Below are 21449 nucleotides of genomic sequence, written 5' to 3' on the forward strand. Positions count from 1 at the left end.
TAATAAGGAAGTCAGTGAATTGAAATAAATGAATTAGGCCTTAATCTGTGGATTTCATTACTGGGCAGGGGCGCAGCCATGGGTGGGCTTGGGAGGACATAGGCCCACCCACTTGGGAGCCAGGCCCAACAACTGGAAGGCCAGGCCCAGTCAATCAGAATGAGAGTTTCAGACAGAAATACTGTCTTCTCCCCAATTTCGTGGTATCCAATTGGTAGCTCCAGTCTTGTCGCATCGTTGCAACTCCTGTGAGAGGCGAAGGTCGAGAGCCATGCGTCCTCCGAAACACGACCCAACCAAGTCGCAGTGCTTCTTGACACAATGCCCACTTAACCCTGAGCCAGCCACACCAATGTGATGGAGGAAACACCGTGCACCTGGCGACCGTGTCAGCGTGCATGCGCCCGGCCCGCCACAGGAGTCGCTAGAGCGCGATGGGACAAGTACATCCCAGCCGGCCAAACCCCCCCTAACCCGAATGATGCTGGGCCAATTGTGCGCCGCCCCATGGGTCTCCCAGTCACGGACGGCTACGACAGAGCCTGGACTCGAACCAGGATCTCTAGTGGCACAGCTAGCAACTGAGATAAGTGGATGGATTATCTTGACAAAGGATAAAATGCTCACTAACACAGATGTAAACAAATTTGTGCACAACAGTTTAGAGAAATAAGCTTTTTTTAGTATGAAACATTTCTGAGATCTTTTATTTCAGCTCATGAAACATAGGACCAGCACTTTACATGTTGCACTTTATATTTTTAGTGGATGGCTGCAAACTAGGGCAGTGTTTTTGTATCAAAACGAGCAAAGCGGTAGAAGAATGTCTAGTGGTACGGTAGGTCGTGACCGGTATCACACTCCAGGGCAGTAGGTGGCAGTGTATGCACATATCAGTTGGTTGCGATTCGCCAATAAAATTTGAAGAAGAATGTATAAAATAAACAAACACGGTTTCAGTTTATGTCACAATTTACTATAATTTACTTTTCGCAGCAGGCTATGATAATTAACGTAGCAGGTTATGATAATTAGGTTAAGGTTAGGAAAAGGATTAGGATTAGCTAGTAAAACTACTTTAGAAAGTAAAACTACTTTATTAAACGTAATGTAACACAATGTATCCCATCTACCAATGACCCAGAAGCACTGCGCGCTAGACTGCAGCTAATTCTATTCGCGTTATCTAAAGCGGCTCCAAATTAGCGTCTTTATTGTTAGTTTACATGTATCCTTGAAATACACAACGAAAGAACAAAGTTGTTGACTTTTGCACGGGTAATTTGAATGATCTTTTGGTGCATATGTACTCATTTCTAAACTTGAAAACATTCAGAGTTCAAAGTGCATTTGAATGTTTTCAATGGTTGAACTTTGACTGTTTTTTCTTTGACAGACGGACATCTAGCTGGTGGTCAAAGGTAACGTGCACATAATTTACAATGACGTAAGATAGAACGTTTTAATTTACCCCACAAAATAACGTTATAACTAAGTGTTTGTGGCTACAGAAATGTTTTTACTTGGAATAACAATGTTACACGAATGTTACAACTAGCTACATCTTTTGGCTACAGGAACGTTTTTACTTGCAGTGCGATAACAATGTTACACGGATGTTACTGTATCCACACATTAATGATGTCCTGAATTATATTTTTTTCGGGGGGGTTTGCATGGTGTTCTAGTATTTCATTGTCCCTGTATTGATGTGTAATATTGTTATTATTGTTGCAATAATACAAAAAAAAATCCTTCAGATGGCAAGTTCTAGGAAAGTGATTGAACTGTTTTATGACGTGGTCTCTCCCTACTCATGGCTTGGCTTTGAGGTTAGTGTCTTTACATCAGGGCCCAACCCTCTTCCTGGAGATCTACTATCCTGTTGGTTTTCAGTCCAACCCTAATTTAACACACTTGATTCTACTAATTAGCTGCTCAACAAGATCTTAAATAGCTGAATCAGGTATGCTAAACTAGGGTTGGACTGAAAACCTACAGGACAGTAGATCTCCAGGAAGAGGGATGGGCAGCTCGGCTTAAGATTGTACATTTTTAAATTTCAGACGTAGAGTTATATGCATTGACTGATCATTGTGCATGCATGTATCCGATCTTTAGGTCATGTGCCGTTACAGAAATGTGTGGAACATTGACCTTAAACTACGTCCTGCGTTCCTGGGTGGCATCATGCAAGGATCAGGTAAGTAGCTAAGATCAACATTACACAAACCAGGCTTCACAATAGGCTATGGATGGATTGTTATGTTTACATTGCACATGTTGTCAGTCAGCCATTAAGTCATTAGTCATTATTAAGTCATCTGCATTGTGATGTAAAGTCTGTACTTTTATCCTGTATTCCAGGTAATAAGCCCCCAGGTCTGGTCCCAAACAAGTTCCTGTATATGACCACAGACCTGCACCGTCTAGCCCAGTACTTCCAGGTCCCCATCAGTCCCCCTGCTGACCCCTTTGAGGCCATGTTTAAAAAAGGTGAAAATCTTACAATGTGATTTTCTGGATATTTGAAGAGTACTACCTATGATGAAAATTACAGGCCTCTCTCATCTTTTTAAGTGGGAGAACGTGCACAATTGGTGGCTGACTAAATACTTTTTTGCCCCACTGTATTTGTCTGTCCCAGGCTCGCTGTCTGCCATGCGCTTTGTGGCGGCGGTACAGGAGAGGGAGGTGGGAGGAGATAAGCAGGTAGAGCAGGTGTCACGGGAGCTGTGGATGAGGATCTGGAGCCAAGACAAAGACATTACCCAGCCTGCATCACTCTCTGAGGTACCTGGAAGTACTCAGTCGCTGTAGCTTGAGTTCAAGGCTTCTCTCCATTCATCTGTCTAGTGTTAGTCACATGTGCCTTTCATATAATATCTGTTAAATAAGTGCTATCTCCCAACACTAATGTAATTGCACTAGTGGAGGGCATAATCCTCCTAGAGCATTTTGAGATTGGGTCTGGTTAGATGGTGGCGTGACGGAGTTGAACATTGCAGGTTGTTTGTTTAATGTGATTCATGTTTTTTTCCAGGCAGCCATGAAGGCGGGGCTCTCAGCCTGTGAGGTGGAAGAGCTGCTGAAACTGTCCACCTCTAAGGAAATCAAAGACAAGCTGAAGAGATCCACCCAGGAAGCACTGGACCATAGGGTCAGTGTCTCCCCCTCCTCTCCCTGTTCCCTCCCAACCAACCCCACCCCATACATGTAGATGGTTTAGATGGCTGTTAATGATAATAGCAGCCATCAGCATCAGTACATTCACTTCTTTTGCTATCTCACCTTGTCTCTGTACTCTCTACCTCAGGCCTTTGGTTTTCCTCTGGCTGTGTGTCATGTGAATGGAAAGGCGGAGGTGTTCTTTGGCTCTGACCGGTTTGAGCTCATTGCCCACTGCATAGGTGAGCCCACACTTCCTCTGGCATCATAAGATGTCATGTTCCTGCATAAACTCCCACTTTGGCTGCATCAGAATATTCACAAATAGCATATTATAGAATAGACTTTAACCAATATGACTTATCAATGAACCATTATACCAGGGCATGTAATGCTTAAAAACAAATACAATTTGGATGAATACAATATTTAGGTACATAAGTGCCATTTCTTACCGATCTCTATAGCGTCTGTCCAAAAACGAATCCTGTGATATTAGGTCAACACATACTGGAGGAGTTACAGGCTAGCTTAGCTAACGAACTAGCTACGTCAGTCGCGGGGTGCGCATGACCAGAATGACGCATCAACGAACCACCAAAGTCACACCCCAAATTGAGAAAGGGGCGGAGTTTGACCGTTTTGTGTCCAAAGTCAACCTTTAAGATAACAATTACTGTAGGCTATATACTTACAGCAATTTGGAATTTTACGTCATTTAGCAGACTCTCTTATCCAGAGTGACTTACAGTAGTGAGTGCATACATTTTAATACTTTTTTTTGTGCTGGTCCCCATGGGAATGGAACCCACAACCCTGTCGCCATGCTCTACCAACTGATCTCCACAGGACTGCAATCAATACTGTACATCTTATTGTAATACGGCACATGTCATTGTGCACGTTTTATGTCATGCACCTCAGTCTTTTGATATATTTAGCTATCAAACGGTATGTAAACACACAAGACAGTCATTATTTCGTCCTGGTTGCTAAATATGGTAGATTCTATTGTTTTGAATTTTGGTTCCAATATCATTACTATCATCTCTTTGAGCCCATCAAGATTCACCTCAGCACAGACCTTATCCAATCGTATCCTTCTGTCTTCTAGGAGAGAAGTGGATGGGACCCCAGCCTGCTGCTGCCAAACTGTGACTTGAAACATGAAACTGGGACTGTCATGTATGGAATTCATTAAGATTAATAAATACTATAGATATGATTTGAAATTGTCTTTTTTCTAAATCTGCCTGAAATGTATTCTTTGAAATAGATGACTGTCTTTTCACTAATCACTTTTACTGCCACAAAGAAACCTGACATTTACATGTAAGGACAAGCAAGGCTTTAGGAAGATTAGATGCCAGATATGCAACACAAAAGGAAGAGGACAGAAAGAAGTGGAAGGACCTGTTTCCCCAGACAAAAGATAGTTGACAAAGGGCTAGCAAACACAACGAGAGTTTGACAGGTCAAGACAGAATAAGGAGGGAAATAACTTCTACAGAGAGAAGTCCACTAAACTGGTTTAATATTACGATAGACTCCCTGGATGAGGGAGGAAATGGAGTGAGAAACGGTGGGAGAGAAAGATGGCTGGAGTGCAGGTGATGAGGGCGGGGTTGAGACGACACTGAACGTGTGACTTACACAAACACAGAGCCGCACAACCGTAATCCCGTGAGCCTGACAAACCCCCTGAGAGGAGAGAGAATGGGAGAGAAACCACGACACTAACCCTGGACTACACACACTGACGGAACTATGAAATGTGTTGCTTTCTGTGACGGAAAGGGCCAATGATTATATCACTGGATTGTTAAGGTTTATTTCTTAAGGTCTGAGGCACACACACACACAGAGGGAGAGAGGTAAGATGACTACACTGTGTGTTTACTTTGTCTATGTGATTGTTTTATAATTTGTCTGAACTAGATCTTGGTTCCATTACTGTATATACGCGATAGAGAGCGATTGTGCGTGTTCCTCTGAGTGTGTGTCATTGTGCTTTACTTGGTTGAAAAAATGCAGCCGGACAAGTTAAGTAATCACTGCACTGACACACAGGTGGTTCGGGAGATTTAGTTTCCTTGTGTAACTGGGAGACACATTTTCATAGTTGGCCTGCAGTAAAACAGTAGTAACGTGTTAATGCCAAACCAGGCAGAAGCCCCAGATGCTGTGTCACATAGGTGTACAGATGTGCATTGGTCCTGCAACGTGATGCTTCATACCAGGTTGTGCCCTTTTGTGAAGCTTGGGCATATAATTTTGCCTTCACAGCTACAATGAGCTGTGTGTGTGAGAGTGAAACGGGGAGGGGAGTTTGAGAGAGCAGAATAGAGAGACTTGACAGGACAAAGAGACAATTTGATTCCTTTAAGTTAGTACAATTGGTTTCCTTTAAGTTAATACAATTGGTTTCCTTTAAGTTAGTACAATTGGTTTCCTTTAAGTTAGGACAATTGGTTTCCTTAAAGTTAGTACAATTGGTTTCCTTTAAGTTAGTACAATTGGTTTCCTTTAAGTTAGTACAATTGGTTTCCTTTAAGTTAGTACAATTGGTTTCCTTTAAGTTAGTACAATTGGTTTCCTTTAAGTTAGTACAATTTCTGAATAAATTGGAGGTGACTGGGTGTGTGTCTATGATAATCACAAGTTGTATTAGTGTCTAGGCACACCTCAGATTGATTGTGAGAATCTCTGAGGGTACTTGCTAGGTTCCTGCAAGGGGAAACATCTGTCTCGTGTGTCTTTCGGGGGGAGTGGTTGGGATAAAACAGAAGTCCAATTTCAGTTGGACTTTGTGTACACCTGACGAATAAAGTGATCATAATCTCAATCTTAATTCACATCACAGGATCTGATCTAGTTAGTCCACTATAAACAGAGGATTTGAAACTCACTATTACTGGCCATCATGTGAGGATGATGTTGTTCATCATTCATGTGATTCATCCGTTCTTGTGTTTTAATGTTTAAGCGGGTTATGTGTGTAAGTGTGACCTTTCATCATGGGAAAAAAATAAACAGAGGATGTGTTACGTGAATATTCCTCTCCCAGGCACTGAGCTGTCTGCCACTGAAACCTTGTTTTAAACCTGATTGAATATCATCTCTTGACATACAGTACCAGTCAAACGTTTGGACACACCTACTCATTCAAGGTTTTGAATTTATTTGTACTATTTTCTACATTATAGAATAAAAGTGAAGACACCAAACTATGACATAACACATATGGAATCATGTAGTAACCAAAAAACTGTTAAACAAATCAAAATATATTTTATATTTGAGATTCTTCTAAGTAGCCTCCCTTTGCCTTGATGATAGCTTTGCACACACTAGGCATTCTCTCAACCAGCTTCATGAGGAATGCTTTTCCAACAGTCTTGAAGGGGTTTCCACATGCTGAGCACTTGTTGGCTGCTTTTCCTTCACTCTGCGGTCCAACTCATCCCAAACCATCTCAATTGGGTTGAGGTCGGGTGATTGTGGAGGCTAGGATTTCTGATGCAGCACTCCATCACTCTCTTTCTTGGTCAAATAGCCCTTACACAGCCTGGAGGTGTGTTGGGTCATTGTCCTGTTGAAAAACAAATGATAGTCCCTCTAAGTGCAAATCAGATGGGATGGTGTATTGCTGCAGAATGCTGTGGTAGCCATGCTGATTAAGTGTGCCTTGTATTCTAAATAAATCACTGACAGTGTCATCAGCAAAGCACCATCACATCTCCTCCTCCATGCTTCATGGTGGGAACCACACATGCGTAGATCATCCGTTCACCTACTCTGCATCTCACAGAAACACAGAGGTTAGAACCAAATATCTCAAAGGACCGATTTTCCACTGGTCTAATGTCCATTGCTCGCGTTTCTTGGCCCAAGCAAGTCTCTTCTTCTTTTTGGTGTCCTTTAGTAGTGGTTTCTTTGCAGAAATTCAACCATGAAGGCCCGATTCACGCAGTCTCCTCTGAATAGTTGATGTTGAGATGTGTCTGTTACTTGAACTTTGTGAAGCATTTATTTGGGCTGCAATCTGAGGTGCAGTTAACTCTAATGAACTTGTCCTCTGCAGCAGAGGTAACTCTGGGTCTTCCTTTCCTGTGGCGGTCCTCATGAGAGCCAGTTTCCTCATAGCGCAAGATGGTTTTTGCGACTGCACATAAAAAAAAAAATTCACCTTTATTTAACCAGATAGGCTAGTTGAGAACATGTTCTCATTTGCAACTGCGACCTGGCCAAGATAAAGCAAAGCAGTTTGACACACATAACAACACAGAGTTACACATGAAATAAACAAACATACAATCAATAATACAGTTGAAAAATCTATATATAGCATGTGCAAATGAGGTAGGATAAGAGAGGTAAGGCAATAAATAGGCTATGGTGCCAAAGTAATTACAATATAGCAATTAAAACCTGGAATGTTAGGACGTGCAGAAGATGAAAAGTTGCAAGTTGAGATACTGGGGTACAAAGGAGAAAGATAAATAAATAAATACAGTATGGGGATGAGGTAGATTGGATGGGCTATTTACAGATGAGCTATGTACAGGTGCAGTGATCTGTGAGCTGCTCTGACAGCTGGTGCTTAAAGCTAGTGAGGGAGGTAAGAGTCTCCAGCTTCAGAGATTTTTGCAGTTCGTTCCAGTCATTGGCAGCAGAGAACTGGAAGGAGATGCGGCCAAAGGAAGAATTGGCGGGGGGTGACCAGTGAGATATACCTGCTGGAGCGCGTGCTACGGGTGGGTGCTGCTATGGTGACCAGTGAGCTTGAAGAAACTTTCAAAGTTCTTGATCTTTTCTGGATTGACTGACCTTCATGTCTTAAAATGATGATGGACTGTTGTTCTTGAAGCTGGTTGAGAGAATGCCAAGGGTGTGCAAAGCTGTCATCAAGGCAAAGGGTGGCTACATTGAAGAATCTCAAATATAAAATATATTTTGATTTGTTTAACACTTTTTTGTGTTCTTTCATAGTTTTGATGTCTTCACTATTATTCTACAATGTAGAAAATAGTCAAATAAAGACAAACCCTTGAATGAGTAGGTGTCCAAACTTTTGACTGGTACTGTACAATGTTGTAACCTACAAGGCCTCATGTTTTACCCACTTTGCCTTGCTTTGTTGTTAGAATGTCTTCAATGTCAGAAGCGGACTCCCGCTGTCAACCAGGAGACACCATCTGTAGTAAGTGTTACACACACACACACACACACACACACACACACACACACACACACACACACACACACACACACACACACACACACACACACACACACACACACACACACACACACACACACACACACACACACACACACACACACACACACACACACACACACACACACACACACACACACACACACACACACACACACACACACACACACACACACACACACACACACACACACACACACACACACACACACACACACACACACACACACACACACACACACACACACACACACACACACACACACACACACACACACACACACACACACACACACACACACACACACACACACACACACACACACACACACACACACACACACACACACACACACACACACACACACACACACACACACACACACACACACACACACACACACACACACACACACACACACACACACACACACACACACACACACACACACACACACACACACAGTTATCTCTTTTCGTTGTCTTAATGCTCACATCTGTTCCTCAGATATCAGTGTGTACGAGCAAGAAGTGATCATCGTGCCCATCCTCCTATTGGCTAGCTTCCTGGTCGTGCTGGTCTTCATCATCCTGCTACGGTACTGTCCTGAGAAGGTGGACCGCATCCGACCACAGAACACTGTGGCCACGTCCAGATCACAGCGCTCCAGAAGACAACTGCACGGCATTGATGGTGAGTGTGTGTGTGTATGTGTGTATGTGTATTTGTGCTCAAGGATGTGACTTTGAAAGACTGTTTTCATAGTGAAACACTGTAGGTAATTTGAGGTAATGAGTGTGTATGTTTCTGTCTATGTCAACAACATAGGCGCTTATTCTATTTGCACAGGCTAGTAATGAACAGAATCAAGCCTGTTATTATAATGTAGCTATCTACTTCTAAACGTCAGGTAATAACCTCTTCCTCTCTCTGTCCTCCCCTCCTCTCTCTATTCATCCTTCCCTGCCACTCCGCAGCTCCTCTGGGTATCAACCCCCTGGAACATGAGACTATTTCTCTCGATGCCCCCTCCTACTCTACCTTCTCCCCAACTCACTCCCACCCCTCCTCAAACTTTCTCTCCTCTGTGAGGACTCCCTCTCTCCCCCCTATCCCCCCACCCAAGACCTTTACCCCATCCTCCCCGTCCAGCCCCCCACCCCAGTCCTTCACAACTTCCTTCACCCCTATGGTCCAGCCCAGGGAGCTGCCTCGCCAGAGGCTGCCAGAGTCCTTCAACCTAGTGGCCTCGCTGCCCGCAGCCTTCTCCCTGCGCTCTGACAAGGCTGTCTCTCTCTATAGGGCCCGCATGGACAACAGGAACGCTGTGCTCCGAGTGCTCAACGGTGAGAGGAGTGGGAGGAGATGAAAAACAGCTACTACTGAAACAAGCTATTTAATAATGGCTTATAAGCAGTGTATTAGCATACCAAAGTGGTGATATAGTCAGAACTACTTTAGGGTTAGGGTAAGGGTTAAAGTTAGGGTTGACATTAGTGTAAGGTAGAATTTGTGGTCAAAGCATGTTACTTCAATATTTTCCAGCATGGTGAAAAAGTGAGGAAACAGCCACTGTAAAGAGCCATTGAATGGGGGAACAGCGTCATTAGGCAGTTTCTTCCCTAGTTTCAATAGGTGTGGCTGGTGCTTGTGGATTGTTAGACAATCACCACCATAATTACAGCAACTGTTTACTTTGTAAAACTGGTCTCTCTACAACCTGTTTCTCTGACCTCCCTTTCAGAAATGTAATTACCAACTGGTATAGCAAATCTGCTTCAAGGCTTTGAGATAAAGACAAAATATGTTCAGCCATAGCAGTTGTTTATCAAAGGCTTGGGAAGGCCGTTTTCGCACAGCATGTTGGCAGGCAATTTCATCTTCATCTCCTCCTCCTATCCCTCAGACTCTGCGAGCGCCACAGAGAGGCACAACTTCCTGGGCTTTGCTTCCTTCTTGTCCCAGCTGGGGCCACACCCCTTCCTGCCGGAGCTCCTGGGCGTGGTCTCTCTGCGTGTGCCCCTAGTTACCGTTGTTGAGGAGCTAGAGAACAGAGATCTGCTCAGCTTCCTGTGGCGGTGCAGACAGGTAGGAACCACATTACCGATGAGACATTGTCTCTACTAGCCCATTATTTATAGTAAAATTAGGAGCTGTTTGTGATAAGGATGTTTTGCGGTATAAATTGATTCTCTTTGTGTGTTATGTAAGGATGGTGTGGGCGGGGACCCTCCATGTGAGATCACAGAGAGACGTATATTTACCATGGCCAAACAGGTAGCCTCTGCTCTGGTGAGTAGACTATGGTAATATGTTGGCTTAATGTGTTTCTGCCACATGTTTCTGTCACAGAAATCAACATGTTTAAACCATGAACCTGCCCCATTTACAAAACATGAACATCCCCCATCATCAAACCATAAACATGCCCCATGTTCAAACCATCAAACCATGAACTTGCCCCATGTTCAAACCATCAAACCATGAACCTGCCCCATTTACAAAACATGAACATGCCCCATGTTCAAACCATCAAACCATGAACTTGCCCCATGTTCAAACCATCAAACCATGAACCTGCCCCATTTACAAAACATGAACATGCCCCATGTTCAAACCATCAAACCATGAACCTGCCCCATGTTCAAACCATCAAACCATGAACCTGCCCCATGTTCAAACCATCAAACCATGAACCTGCCCCATTTACAAAACATGAACATCCCCCATCATCAAACCATAAACATGCCCCATGTTCAAACCATGAACCTGCCCCATGTTCAAACCATCAAACCATGAACCTGCCCCATTTACAAAACATGAACATCCCCCATCATCAAACCATAAACATGCCCCATGTTCAAACCATCAAACCATGAACCTGCCCCATGTTCAAACCATCAAACCATGAACCTGCCCCATTTACAAAACATGAACATGCCCCATTTACAAAACATGAACATGCCCCATTTACAAAACATGAACCTGCCCCATTTACAAAACATGAACATGCCCCATTTACAAAACATGAACCTGCCCCATCATCAAACCATGAACCTGCCCCATGTTCAAACCATCAAACCATGAACTTGCCCCATGTTCAAACCATGAACCTGCCCCATGTTCAAATCATCAAACCATGAACCTGCCCCATGTTCAAACCATCAAACCATGAACCTGCCCCATGTTCAAACCATCAAACCATAAACATGCCCCATGTTCAAACCATCAAACCATGAACCTGCCCCATGTTCAAACCATCAAACCATGAACCTGCCCCATGTTCAAACCATCAAAACATGAACCTGCCCCATGTTCAAACCAAAACATGAACATCCCCCTTCATCAAACCATAAACATGCCCCATGTTCAAACCATCAAACCATAAACATGCCCCATGTTCAAACCAAACCATGAACATGCCCCATGTTCAAACCATCAAACCATGAACCTGCCCCATGTTCAAACCAAACCATAAACATGCCCCATGTTCAAACCAAACCATAAACATGCCCCATGTTCAAACCATCAAACCATGAACCTGCCCCATGTTCAAACCATCAAACCATGAACATGCCCCATGTTCAAACCATCAAACCATGAACATGCCCCATGTATTTTCCACAGTGGCTTCCTGTGCTTATGTATTTTCCACAGTGGCTTCCTGTGCTTATGTATTTTCCACAGTGGGTTCCTGTGCTTATGTATTTTCCACAGTCGCTTCCTGTGCTTATGTATTTTCCACAGTGGCTTCCTGTGCTTATGTATTTTCCACAGTGGCTTCCTGTGCTTATTTATTTTCCACAGTGGCTTCCTGTGCTTATGTATTTTCCACAGTGGCTTCCTGTGCTTATGTATTTTCCACAGTGGCTTCCTGTGCTTATTTATTTTCCACAGTGGCTTCCTGTGCTTATATATTTTCCACAGTGGCTTCCTGTGCTTATGTATTTTCCACAGTGGCTTCCTGTGCTTATTTATTTTCCACAGTGGCTTCCTGTGCTTATGTATTTTCCACAGTGGCTTCCTGTGCTTATGTATTTTCCACAGTGGCTTCCTGTGCTTATTTATTTTCCACAGTGGCTTCCTGTGCTTATGTATTTTCCACAGTGGCTTCCTGTGCTTATGTATTTTCCACAGTGGCTTCCTGTGCTTATTTATTTTCCACAGTGGCTTCCTGTGCTTATGTATTTTCCACAGTGGCTTCCTGTGCTTATTTATTTTCCACAGTGGCTTCCTGTGCTTATTTATTTTCCACAGTGGCTTCCTGTGCTTATGTATTTTCCACAGTGGCTTCCTGTGCTTATTTATTTTCCACAGTGGCTTCCTGTGCTTATGTATTTTCCACAGTGGCTTCCTGTGCTTATATATTTTCTTTCTCTGCATTGATTTGGTCAGCTGAATTCCATGGTAGGTTTGCTGTATGTCAGTGTACATTTACATTTACATTTACATTTAAGTCATTTAGCAGACGCTCTTATCCAGAGCGACTTACAAATTGGTGCATACACCTTATGACAACCAGTGGAACAGCCACTTGCATCTAAATCTTGTTGGGGGAGAAGGATTACCTACCCTTACTTACCCTATCCTAGGTATTCCTTGAAGAGGTGGGGTTTCAGGTGTCTCCGGAAGGTGGTGATTGACTCCGCTGTCCTGGCGTCGTGAGGAGTTTGTTCCACCATTGGGGGCCAGAGCAGCGAACAGTTTTGACTGGGCTGAGCGGGAACTGTACTTCCTCAGTGGTAGGGAGGCGAGCAGGCCAGAGGTGGATGAACGCAGTGCCCTTGTTTGGGTGTAGGGCCTGATCAGAGCCTGGAGGTACTGAGGTGCCGTTCCCCTCACAGCTCCGTAGGCGAGCACCATGGTCTTGTAGCGGATGCGAGCTTCAACTGGAAGCCAGTGGAGAGAGCGGAGGAGCGGGGTGACGTGAGAGAACTTGGGAAGGTTGAACACCAGACGGGCTGCGGCGTTCTGGATGAGTTGTAGGGGTTTAATGGCACAGGCAGGGAGCCCAGCCAACAGCGAGTTGCAGTAATCAAGACGGGAGATGACAAGTGCCTGGATTAGGACCTGCGCCGCTTCCTGTGTGAGGCAGGGTCGTACTCTGCGGATGTTGTAGAGCATGAACCTACAGGAACGGGACACCGCCTTGATGTTAGTTGAGAACGTCAGGGTGTTGTCCAGGATCACGCCAAGGTTCTTAGCGCTCTGGGAGGAGGACACAATGGAGTTGTCAACCGTGATGGCGAGATCATGGAACGGGCAGTCCTTCCCCGGGAGGAAGAGGAGCTCCGTCTTGCTGAGGTTCAGCTTGAGGTGGTGATCCGTCATCCACACTGATATGTCTGCCAGACATGCAGAGATGCGATTCGCCACCTGGTCATCAGAAGGGGGAAAGGAGAAGATTAATTGTGTGTCGTCTGCATAGCAATGATAGGAGAGACCATGTGAGGTTATGACAGAGCCAAGTGACTTGGTGTATAGCGAGAATAAGAGAGGGCCTAGAACAGAGCCCTGGGGGACACCAGTGGTGAGAGCGCGTGGTGAGGAGACAGATTCTCGCCACGCCACCTGGTAGGAGCGACCTGTCAGGTAGGACGCAATCCAAGCGTGGGCCGCGCCGGAGATGCCCAACTCGGAGAGGGTGGAGAGGAGGATCTGATGGTTCACAGTATCGAAGGCAGCCGATAGGTCTAGAAGGATGAGAGCAGAGGAGAGAGAGTTAGCTTTAGCAGTGCGGAGCGCCTCCGTGATACAGAGAAGAGCAGTCTCAGTTGAATGACTAGTCTTGAAACCTGACTGGTTTGGATCAAGAAGGTCATTCTGAGAGAGATAGCGGTAGAGCTGGCCAAGGACGGCACGCTCAAGAGTTTTGGAGAGAAAAGAGAGAAGGGATACTGGTCTGTAGTTGTTGACATCGGAGGGATCGAGTGTAGGTTTTTTCAGAAGGGGTGCAACTCTCGCTCTCTTGAAGACGGGAGGGACGTAGCCAGCGGTCAGGGATGAGTTGATGAGCGAGGTGAGGTAAGGGAGAAGGTCTCCGGAAATGGTCTGGAGAAGAGAGGAGGGGATAGGGTCAAGCGGGCAGGTTGTTGGGCGGCCGGCCGTCACAAGACGCGAGATTTCATCTGGAGAGAGAGGGGAGAAAGAGGTCAGAGCATAGGGTAGGGCAGTGTGAGCAGAACCAGCGGTGTCGTTTGACTTAGCAAACGAGGATCGGATGTCATCGACCTTCTTTTCAAAATGGTTGACGAAGTCATCTGCAGAGAGGGAGGAGGGAGGGGGGAGGATTCAGGAGGGAGGAGAAGGTGGCAAAGAGCTTCCTAGGGTTAGAGGCAGATGCTTGGAACTTAGAATGGTAGAAAGTGGCTTTAGCAGCAGAGACAGAGGAGGAAAATGTAGAGAGGAGGGAGTGAAAGGATGCCAGGTCCGCAGGGAGGCGAGTTTTCCTCCATTTCCGCTCGGCTGCCCGGAGCCCTGTTCTGTGAGCTCGCAATGAGTCGTCGAGCCACGGAGCGGGAGGGGAGGACCGAGCCGGCCTGGAGGATAGGGGACATAGGGAGTCAAAGGATGCAGTAAGGGAGGAGAGGAGGGTTGAGGAGGCAGAATCAGGAGATAGGTTGGAGAAAGTTTGAGCAGAGGGAAGAGAAGATAGGATGGAAGAGGAGAGAGTAGCGGGGGAGAGAGAGCGAAGGTTGGGACGGCGCGATACCATCCGAGTAGGGGCAGTGTGGGAAGTGTTGGATGAGAGCGAGAGGGAAAAGGATACAAGGTAGTGGTCGGAGACTTGGAGGGGAGTTGCAATGAGGTTAGTGGAAGAACAGCATCTAGTAAAGATGAGGTCAAGCGTATTGCCTGCCTTGTGAGTAGGGGGGAAGGTGAGAGGGTGAGGTCAAAAGAGGAGAGGAGTGGAAAGAAGGAGGCAGAGAGGAATGAGTCAAAGGTAGACGTGGGGAGGTTAAAGTCGCCCAGAACTGTGAGAGGTGAGCCGTCCTCAGGAAAGGAGCTTATCAAGGCATCAAGCTCATTGATGAACTCTCCAAGGGAACCTGGAGGGCGATAAATGATAAGGATGTTAAGCTTGAAAGGGCTGGTAACTGTGACAGCATGGAATTCAAAGGAGGCAATAGACAGATGGGTAAGGGGAGAAAGAGAGAAAGACCACTTGGGAGAGATGAGGATCCCGGTGCCACCACCCCGCTGACCAGAAGCTCTCGGGGTGTGCGAGAACACGTGGGCGGACGAGGAGAGAGCAGTAGGAGTAGCAGTGTTATCTGTGGTGATCCATGTTTCCGTCAGTGCCAAGAAGTCAAGGGACTGGAGGGAGGCATAGGCTGAGATGAACTCTGCCTTGTTGGCCGCAGATTGGCAGTTCCAGAGGTGTACTGCACCTGTCCTGTGTATTCTGTACAGAAGAGGGAAAGGAAACAAGAGGACGAAGTCACTGTGGACTTTAGAGACTAATTGAATGAAAGGGAATAATTTACAAATGTTGATATATGACACTGTCCCACAGCTTTAACCTCTGACCTTTGACCTCACGTTATCCCCTGTCATCCAATCAGGAGTTCCTCCACAGCCGAGACCTTCTTCATGGCAACGTCCGTGCTCACAGCGTACTGGTCAGCCGGGAGCTGACGGCCAAGCTGTGGGGACTAGGCGGGGTCTACACCAGGAATACCCAGGGAGCTACTCAGGCTGAAGTTCCTGGCATGAAGAAATGGCAGGCCCCCGAGCTATTGGCTAGGAGGCCTGCCAATCATAGCAGTGACGTGTGAGTTACCCTACTTGGTCTATGCTGACATTTCAATCAATTTTCAAGATATGCAAAATACACTGATACATGTTTGTCTTTCTCTCACTAGCTGGTCGTTTGGCATCTTGTTGTTTGAAATGGCAACCTTGGGTGAGTTACATGAAATCTATTCTTCTGACTTTGAGTGCCCCTTTTGGCCAATGATACACATAACAACCACTCGTTTATTCTGATATAATCTCTTTCTCTGAGCTACAATCTCTAATTTGTGTCATTAACCTTTCCTTCTCTCCCCTCTTTCTCTCTTTCAATCTCTCTCAGGTGATGCTCCGTTTTCAGATATCTCCGTCAACGAGCTTCTACAGTTTCACCAGAGAGGGAAAACACTGAGAAAGCCAGCCAACTGCTCCAACTCACTGTAACTATCCATTATACATCACTATTATTACTGCGTTATTGCCAGGAGAGGGGGCTTCTTTAGACTGATACCAAAGAGATAGATAGAGGACTCTAGTTCCTAAAAGCCTGTTTTAGTATGGGCAGCACCATTGAGGAATTTCACAATTTTGAAGTAGTCAACTGGGTGGGACTTCCTATGGGTTAAGGAAGGGTCACATAATTCCATCCAGGTGATCAGGAGGAAATATACTTATGAGCAGGGGAAAGGCGGTATGGTGTCCTGGCAAAATAAATAGTTGCGGTAAAACACCAATGAGCATATTGCAATATTTAAAACAAAATGTAATAAAAATGTAGGCCCTTCCACCTCTTTTTATCATTAACGAATGTCAGAGGCATGACAAATGAGCGAAACTGACTTGGAAATGGGTGGTATTGCCAAAATGTGATGTGGTTCGACGAGATCACAAACATTTGGCAAGGCAGAGATGAGTGTCCGACACCAAGATGAGAACAGACAGCAGTGGAAGCATAAGTTCTTGCCTTATGTCATTACACTTTGTGGTGTTGTGTAACAGATTCACGTGCCTGGATAGCCTAGTAAAGGAGCCCTTTGAAGGGATTGTTTGACAATCAGATGAAAACATCATGACAGGTTGTGTTCATGCCACAATAAAAGGTAATACATTGTAAAAGTTAATTGACACATTTTGACGACTAGATCCACAGAGATCCTATTAAATGAATAGGGATTCTATATGTAAGTAATGATTAAGCACGTAAAATGATTTATGCACGCACTAAGAGGAGGTCCCGTACCAGGAATAAATTAATTCTACTTTCATCTGTGCTTGTGAGCAAACATTCCATAACTGCAGGTGGCAGTAAATCCCAAACCTTGGCTTCATACTTGTTCAAACAACACACTCCAGGTGGCAGTGTGCACCCTTTCAGTTTGGTTACCAACTCATAGAAGTAGTAGAAGAAGAAAATTGACTAGTTCATGCCCATGCTCTCACAGACACCATAATGGGACAGACAGATACAATGTTCTTTATCCTCTGTCTTTATAACTGAGATATACCTCTATTCCCTCTTAACCACGCCCACCCTTCTCACAGGTACTCCATCATCAAGGCCTGCTGCCAATGGAAGGAGCAGGATCGCGCCACATTGGCTGAGGTTGACCGCAAGCTCCAGTCAGGAGAGAAGAGTGCCAACGACAAAGTCCTCAAGGTGCCTGAGCCAATCAACATCGAGCAGTACCTGCAAGAGGCTGGATATGGGGAGTCCAACAGCTACACTGTTTTCTGAGTGGCGGCTGTGCCGTCCAACGAAATGCACTATGCCGAGGGACGACGGTGGATGTTTATATATGTATGCCTCCATTCATTCCAGAAAGATATTAATTTCCTTCTGCCCTTTTTGTCTTTGTACCATAGACTTAAGATAGTTGAACAGACACAATCGTTGAGTCAACTTTGTAGTTGATTGTTTGTAGTTGATCGTGTATACCAGTAGAGGCTGCTGAGGGGAGGACGGCTCATAATAATGGCCAGCATGGAGGGAATGGAATGGTATCAATTTCATTTGTTTGATACCATTCCATTCACTCAATTCCAGCCCTTCCACTCCATTCCAGTCATTATTATGAGCCGTCCTCTCCTCAGCAGGCTCCACTGATGTACACTACTGTTCAAAAGTTTGGGGTCACGAAGAAACGTCATGAAAACATACATAAAATGAGTTGCAAAATGAATAGGAATTATAGTCAAGACTTTGACAAGGTTATAAATAATAATTCACTTTTTATGATTTTTTAAATGTATTTATGAAGCCCTTCTTACATCAGCTTATGTCACCAAGTGCTGTACAGAAATCCAGCCTAAAACCCCAAACAGCAAGCAATGCAGGTGTAAAAGCATGGTGGCTAGGAAAAACTCCCTAGAAAGGCCAGAACCTAGGAAGTAACCTAGAGAGGAACCAGGCTATGAGGGGTGGCCAGTCCTCTTCTGGCTGTGCCGGGTGGAGATTATAACAGAACATGGCCAAGATGTTCAAATGTTTGTAGATGACCAGCAGGGTCAGTTAATAATAATCACAGTGGTTGTAGTGCAACAGGTCAGCACCTCAGGAGTAAATGTCAGTTGGCTTTTCATAGCCGATCATTCAGAGTATCTCTACTGCACCTGCTGTCTCTAGAGAGTTTATAACAGCAGGTCTGGGACAAGGTAGCAGGTCCGGTGAACAGGTCAGGGTTCCATAGCCGCAGGCAGAACAGTTGAAACTGGAGCAGCAGCACGGCCAGATGGACTGGGGACAGCAAGGAGTCATCAGGCCAGGTAGTTGTGTCCTTCAAACTTTGCTTTTGTCAAAGAATCCTTCATTTGCAGCCTTGCAGACCTTTGGCATTCTAGTTGTCAATTTGTTGAGGCAATCTGAAAAGATTTTACCCTATGCTCCGTGAAGCACCTCCCACAACTTGGATTGGCTTGATGGGCACTTCTTATGTACCATATGGTCAAGCTGCTCCCACAACAGCTCAATAGGGTTGAGATCCGGTGACTGTGCTGGCCACTCCATTATCGACAGAATACCAGCTGACTGCTTCTTCCCTAAATAGTTATTGCATAGTTTGGAGGGTCTTTGGGTCATTGTCCTGTTGTAGAAGGAAATTGGCTCCAATTAAGTGCAGTCCACAGGGTATGGCATGGCGTTGCACAATGGAGTGATAGTCTTCCTTCTTCAAGATCCCTTTTACCCTGTAAAACTCTCCCACTTTACCACAATCAAAGCACCCCCAGACCATCACATTCCCTCCACCATGCTTGACAGATGGCATCAAGCACTCCTCCAGCATATTTGAATTTTTTCTGCATCTCACAAATGTTCTTCTTTGTGATCCGAACACCTCAAACTTAGATTTGTCTGTCACTTTTTTCCAATCTTCCTCTGTCCAGTGTTCTTTTTCCCATCTTAATGGCTAGTCTGAGATATGACTTTTTCTTTGCAACTCTGTTTAGAAGGCCAGCATCCCGGAGTCGCCTCTTCACTGTTGACCTTGAGACTGGTGTTTTGCGGGTACTATTTAATGAAGCTGCCAGTTGAGGACTTGTGATGCGTCTGTTTCTCAAACTAGACACTTTAATGTACTTGTCCTCTTGCTCATTTTTTCACCGGGGCCTCCCACTCCTCTTTATATTCTGGTTAGAACCAGTATGTGCTGTTCTGAGAAGGGAGCAGTTCACAGCGTTGTATGAGATCTTCAGTTTCTTGGCAATTTCTCGCATGGAATAACCTTCATTTCTCAGAACAAGAATAGACTGACGAGTTTCAGAAGACAGTTTTTTTTTATCTGGCCATTTTAAGCCTGTAAACAAACCCACAAATGCTGATGCTCCAGATACTCAACTAGTCTAAAGAAAGCCAGTTGTATTGCTTATTTAATCAGAACAACAGTTTTCAGCTGTGCTAACATAATTGCAAAAGGGTTTTCTAATGATCAATTAGCCCTTTAAAAGGATAAACTTGGATCAGCTACCACAACGTGCCATTGGAACACAGGAGTGATGGTTGCTGATAATGGGCCTATGTACACCTATGTACGCCTATGTAGATATTCCACTAGAAATCAGCCGTTTCCATCTACAATAGTCATTTACAATATTAACAATGTCTACACTGTATTTCTGATCAATTTTATGTTTTTTTAATGGACAAAAAAAATGCTTTTCTTTAAAAAACAAGGACATTTCTAAGTGACCCCAAACTTTTGAACGGTAGTGTATATACTGTATATCAGGGATGGGCAACTCCAGTCCTCAGGGGCCTGATTGGTGCCACACTTGTGTCCTAGCCCCCAGCTAACGTATCTGACTCCAATAATCAACTAATCAGGATCTTCAGTTTAGAATACATTTAGTTTAATCACCTGCGTTTGCTAGGGATGGGGAAAAGTGACACCACTCCGGCTCCCGAGGACTTGAGTTGCCCATCACTGCTGTTTATGAAGGTGTACAAATCTTGTCTTCAAAATGATTGTGTAATAGGAGTAATAATATATGACTAGAATTCATTCTTTTTGTTGTGATTTGAGGGACTGAAAGAACACATGGGTGGAGACACCAGGCTTCATTAGAGGTTTATAAGGTGTTTATAAGTTGTTTTGTGACACTTCATTTATCATTTTATGTCCAAAAATGTATGTAGCAACTAATGATTCTAGCTTTAAATACGCCTGTCTCATAAGTAGGACCAGAGTTGAATTCTCCTGACCACGTAAGGTGAACAGGAAAAACTCAGGACCCTGGTTGCGCCTCCAGTTTGTTCTGGTCAGGTCATGTGATCATGAAACCTCCCGGAAGAGGAAGCAAAATCTCACTCACTCCTTTTTTCTGGTTCATAAACAATCAATGAAATTAAGAAGACCAGACTCAGCCGCTAATGCCATGGTGCCACCCCTTAAGCAGACCGGAACTGTGACAATTTTTTGTTCTATGGTAAATGAGTGGGATAAATGAGTGGGCTATTTGGTACAAGCTATATGGAAGGTCAGAGTTCAGTGGTTGATGTTCTACTGTAAATGAGCACATCTGAAGTCACGTCATTTGCACACTCTCCACAATGTGAATCAAGATAGAAGTTTATCAATGTCAATTAAAACAGTTCACAGTGATGCTTTTTCTCATCTGAATTGGTCAGGAGTACTCTGTCATTTTTTTCTACTTCTACTTAATACTTTTCTACAAGCCAGGTGTTACAGGAATTTGGCCTTGAATGATTGTATCATTGCGCAGTGAGAACCCTACAAGTCATTGAAATGCCACTATAGAGTCAGAGCTAATTATACTGAACAAAAACAGTTCATATGAGGAAATTAGTCA

At 44.6% G+C, this 21449-nt stretch overlaps 2 protein-coding genes across 3 annotated transcripts; both read left to right on the top strand.

The window, feature by feature from the left end:
* The first annotated feature begins 916 nt into the window (after positions 1-916).
* On the top strand, positions 917-4393 carry LOC118371233 (glutathione S-transferase kappa 1-like). 2 transcript variants are annotated; one of them, XM_052489250.1, is made up of 9 exons: positions 917-1278; positions 1397-1421; positions 1761-1832; positions 2139-2203; positions 2368-2496; positions 2648-2793; positions 3044-3160; positions 3317-3410; positions 4283-4393. In XM_052489250.1, exons 3-9 carry the CDS (start codon positions 1795-1797, stop codon positions 4324-4326), a joined length of 633 nt encoding a protein of 210 aa, XP_052345210.1. In that variant the 5' UTR covers positions 917-1278; positions 1397-1421; positions 1761-1794; the 3' UTR covers positions 4327-4393. The 2 variants fall into 2 exon arrangements, with proteins under 2 accessions (XP_052345210.1, XP_052345209.1); XM_052489249.1 differs by having other exon boundaries at positions 918-1278; positions 2122-2203.
* Positions 4394-4615: 222 nt separating this feature from the next.
* On the top strand, positions 4616-21259 carry LOC118371230 (tyrosine-protein kinase STYK1-like). Its single transcript, XM_052489227.1, has 10 exons — positions 4616-5042; positions 8316-8371; positions 8919-9104; positions 9389-9757; positions 10318-10499; positions 10623-10703; positions 15977-16185; positions 16277-16317; positions 16489-16585; positions 17688-21259. Exons 2-10 carry the CDS (start codon positions 8317-8319, stop codon positions 17878-17880), a joined length of 1413 nt encoding a protein of 470 aa, XP_052345187.1. The 5' UTR covers positions 4616-5042; position 8316; the 3' UTR covers positions 17881-21259.
* The last annotated feature ends 190 nt before the right edge of the window (positions 21260-21449 follow it).

This window comes from Oncorhynchus keta, chromosome 31 (genome assembly GCF_023373465.1).
Source record: "Oncorhynchus keta strain PuntledgeMale-10-30-2019 chromosome 31, Oket_V2, whole genome shotgun sequence".
Taxonomy (NCBI): Eukaryota; Metazoa; Chordata; class Actinopteri; order Salmoniformes; family Salmonidae; genus Oncorhynchus; species Oncorhynchus keta.

Coding starts and splice junctions, on each gene's coding strand:
- LOC118371230 (XM_052489227.1), top strand. CDS start 8,317: ATGTCTTCAATGTCAGAAGCGGACTCCCGCTGTCAACCAGGAGACACC. Junction 9,105..9,388: donor ACAACTGCACGGCATTGATG/GTGAGTGTGTGT, acceptor GCCACTCCGCAG/CTCCTCTGGGTATCAACCCC. Junction 10,704..15,976: donor AACAGGTAGCCTCTGCTCTG/GTGAGTAGACTA, acceptor TCATCCAATCAG/GAGTTCCTCCACAGCCGAGA.
- LOC118371233 (XM_052489249.1), top strand. CDS start 1,761: ATGGCAAGTTCTAGGAAAGTGATTGAACTGTTTTATGACGTGGTCTCT. Junction 2,794..3,043: donor AGCCTGCATCACTCTCTGAG/GTACCTGGAAGT, acceptor GTTTTTTTCCAG/GCAGCCATGAAGGCGGGGCT. Junction 3,411..4,282: donor GCTCATTGCCCACTGCATAG/GTGAGCCCACAC, acceptor TCTGTCTTCTAG/GAGAGAAGTGGATGGGACCC.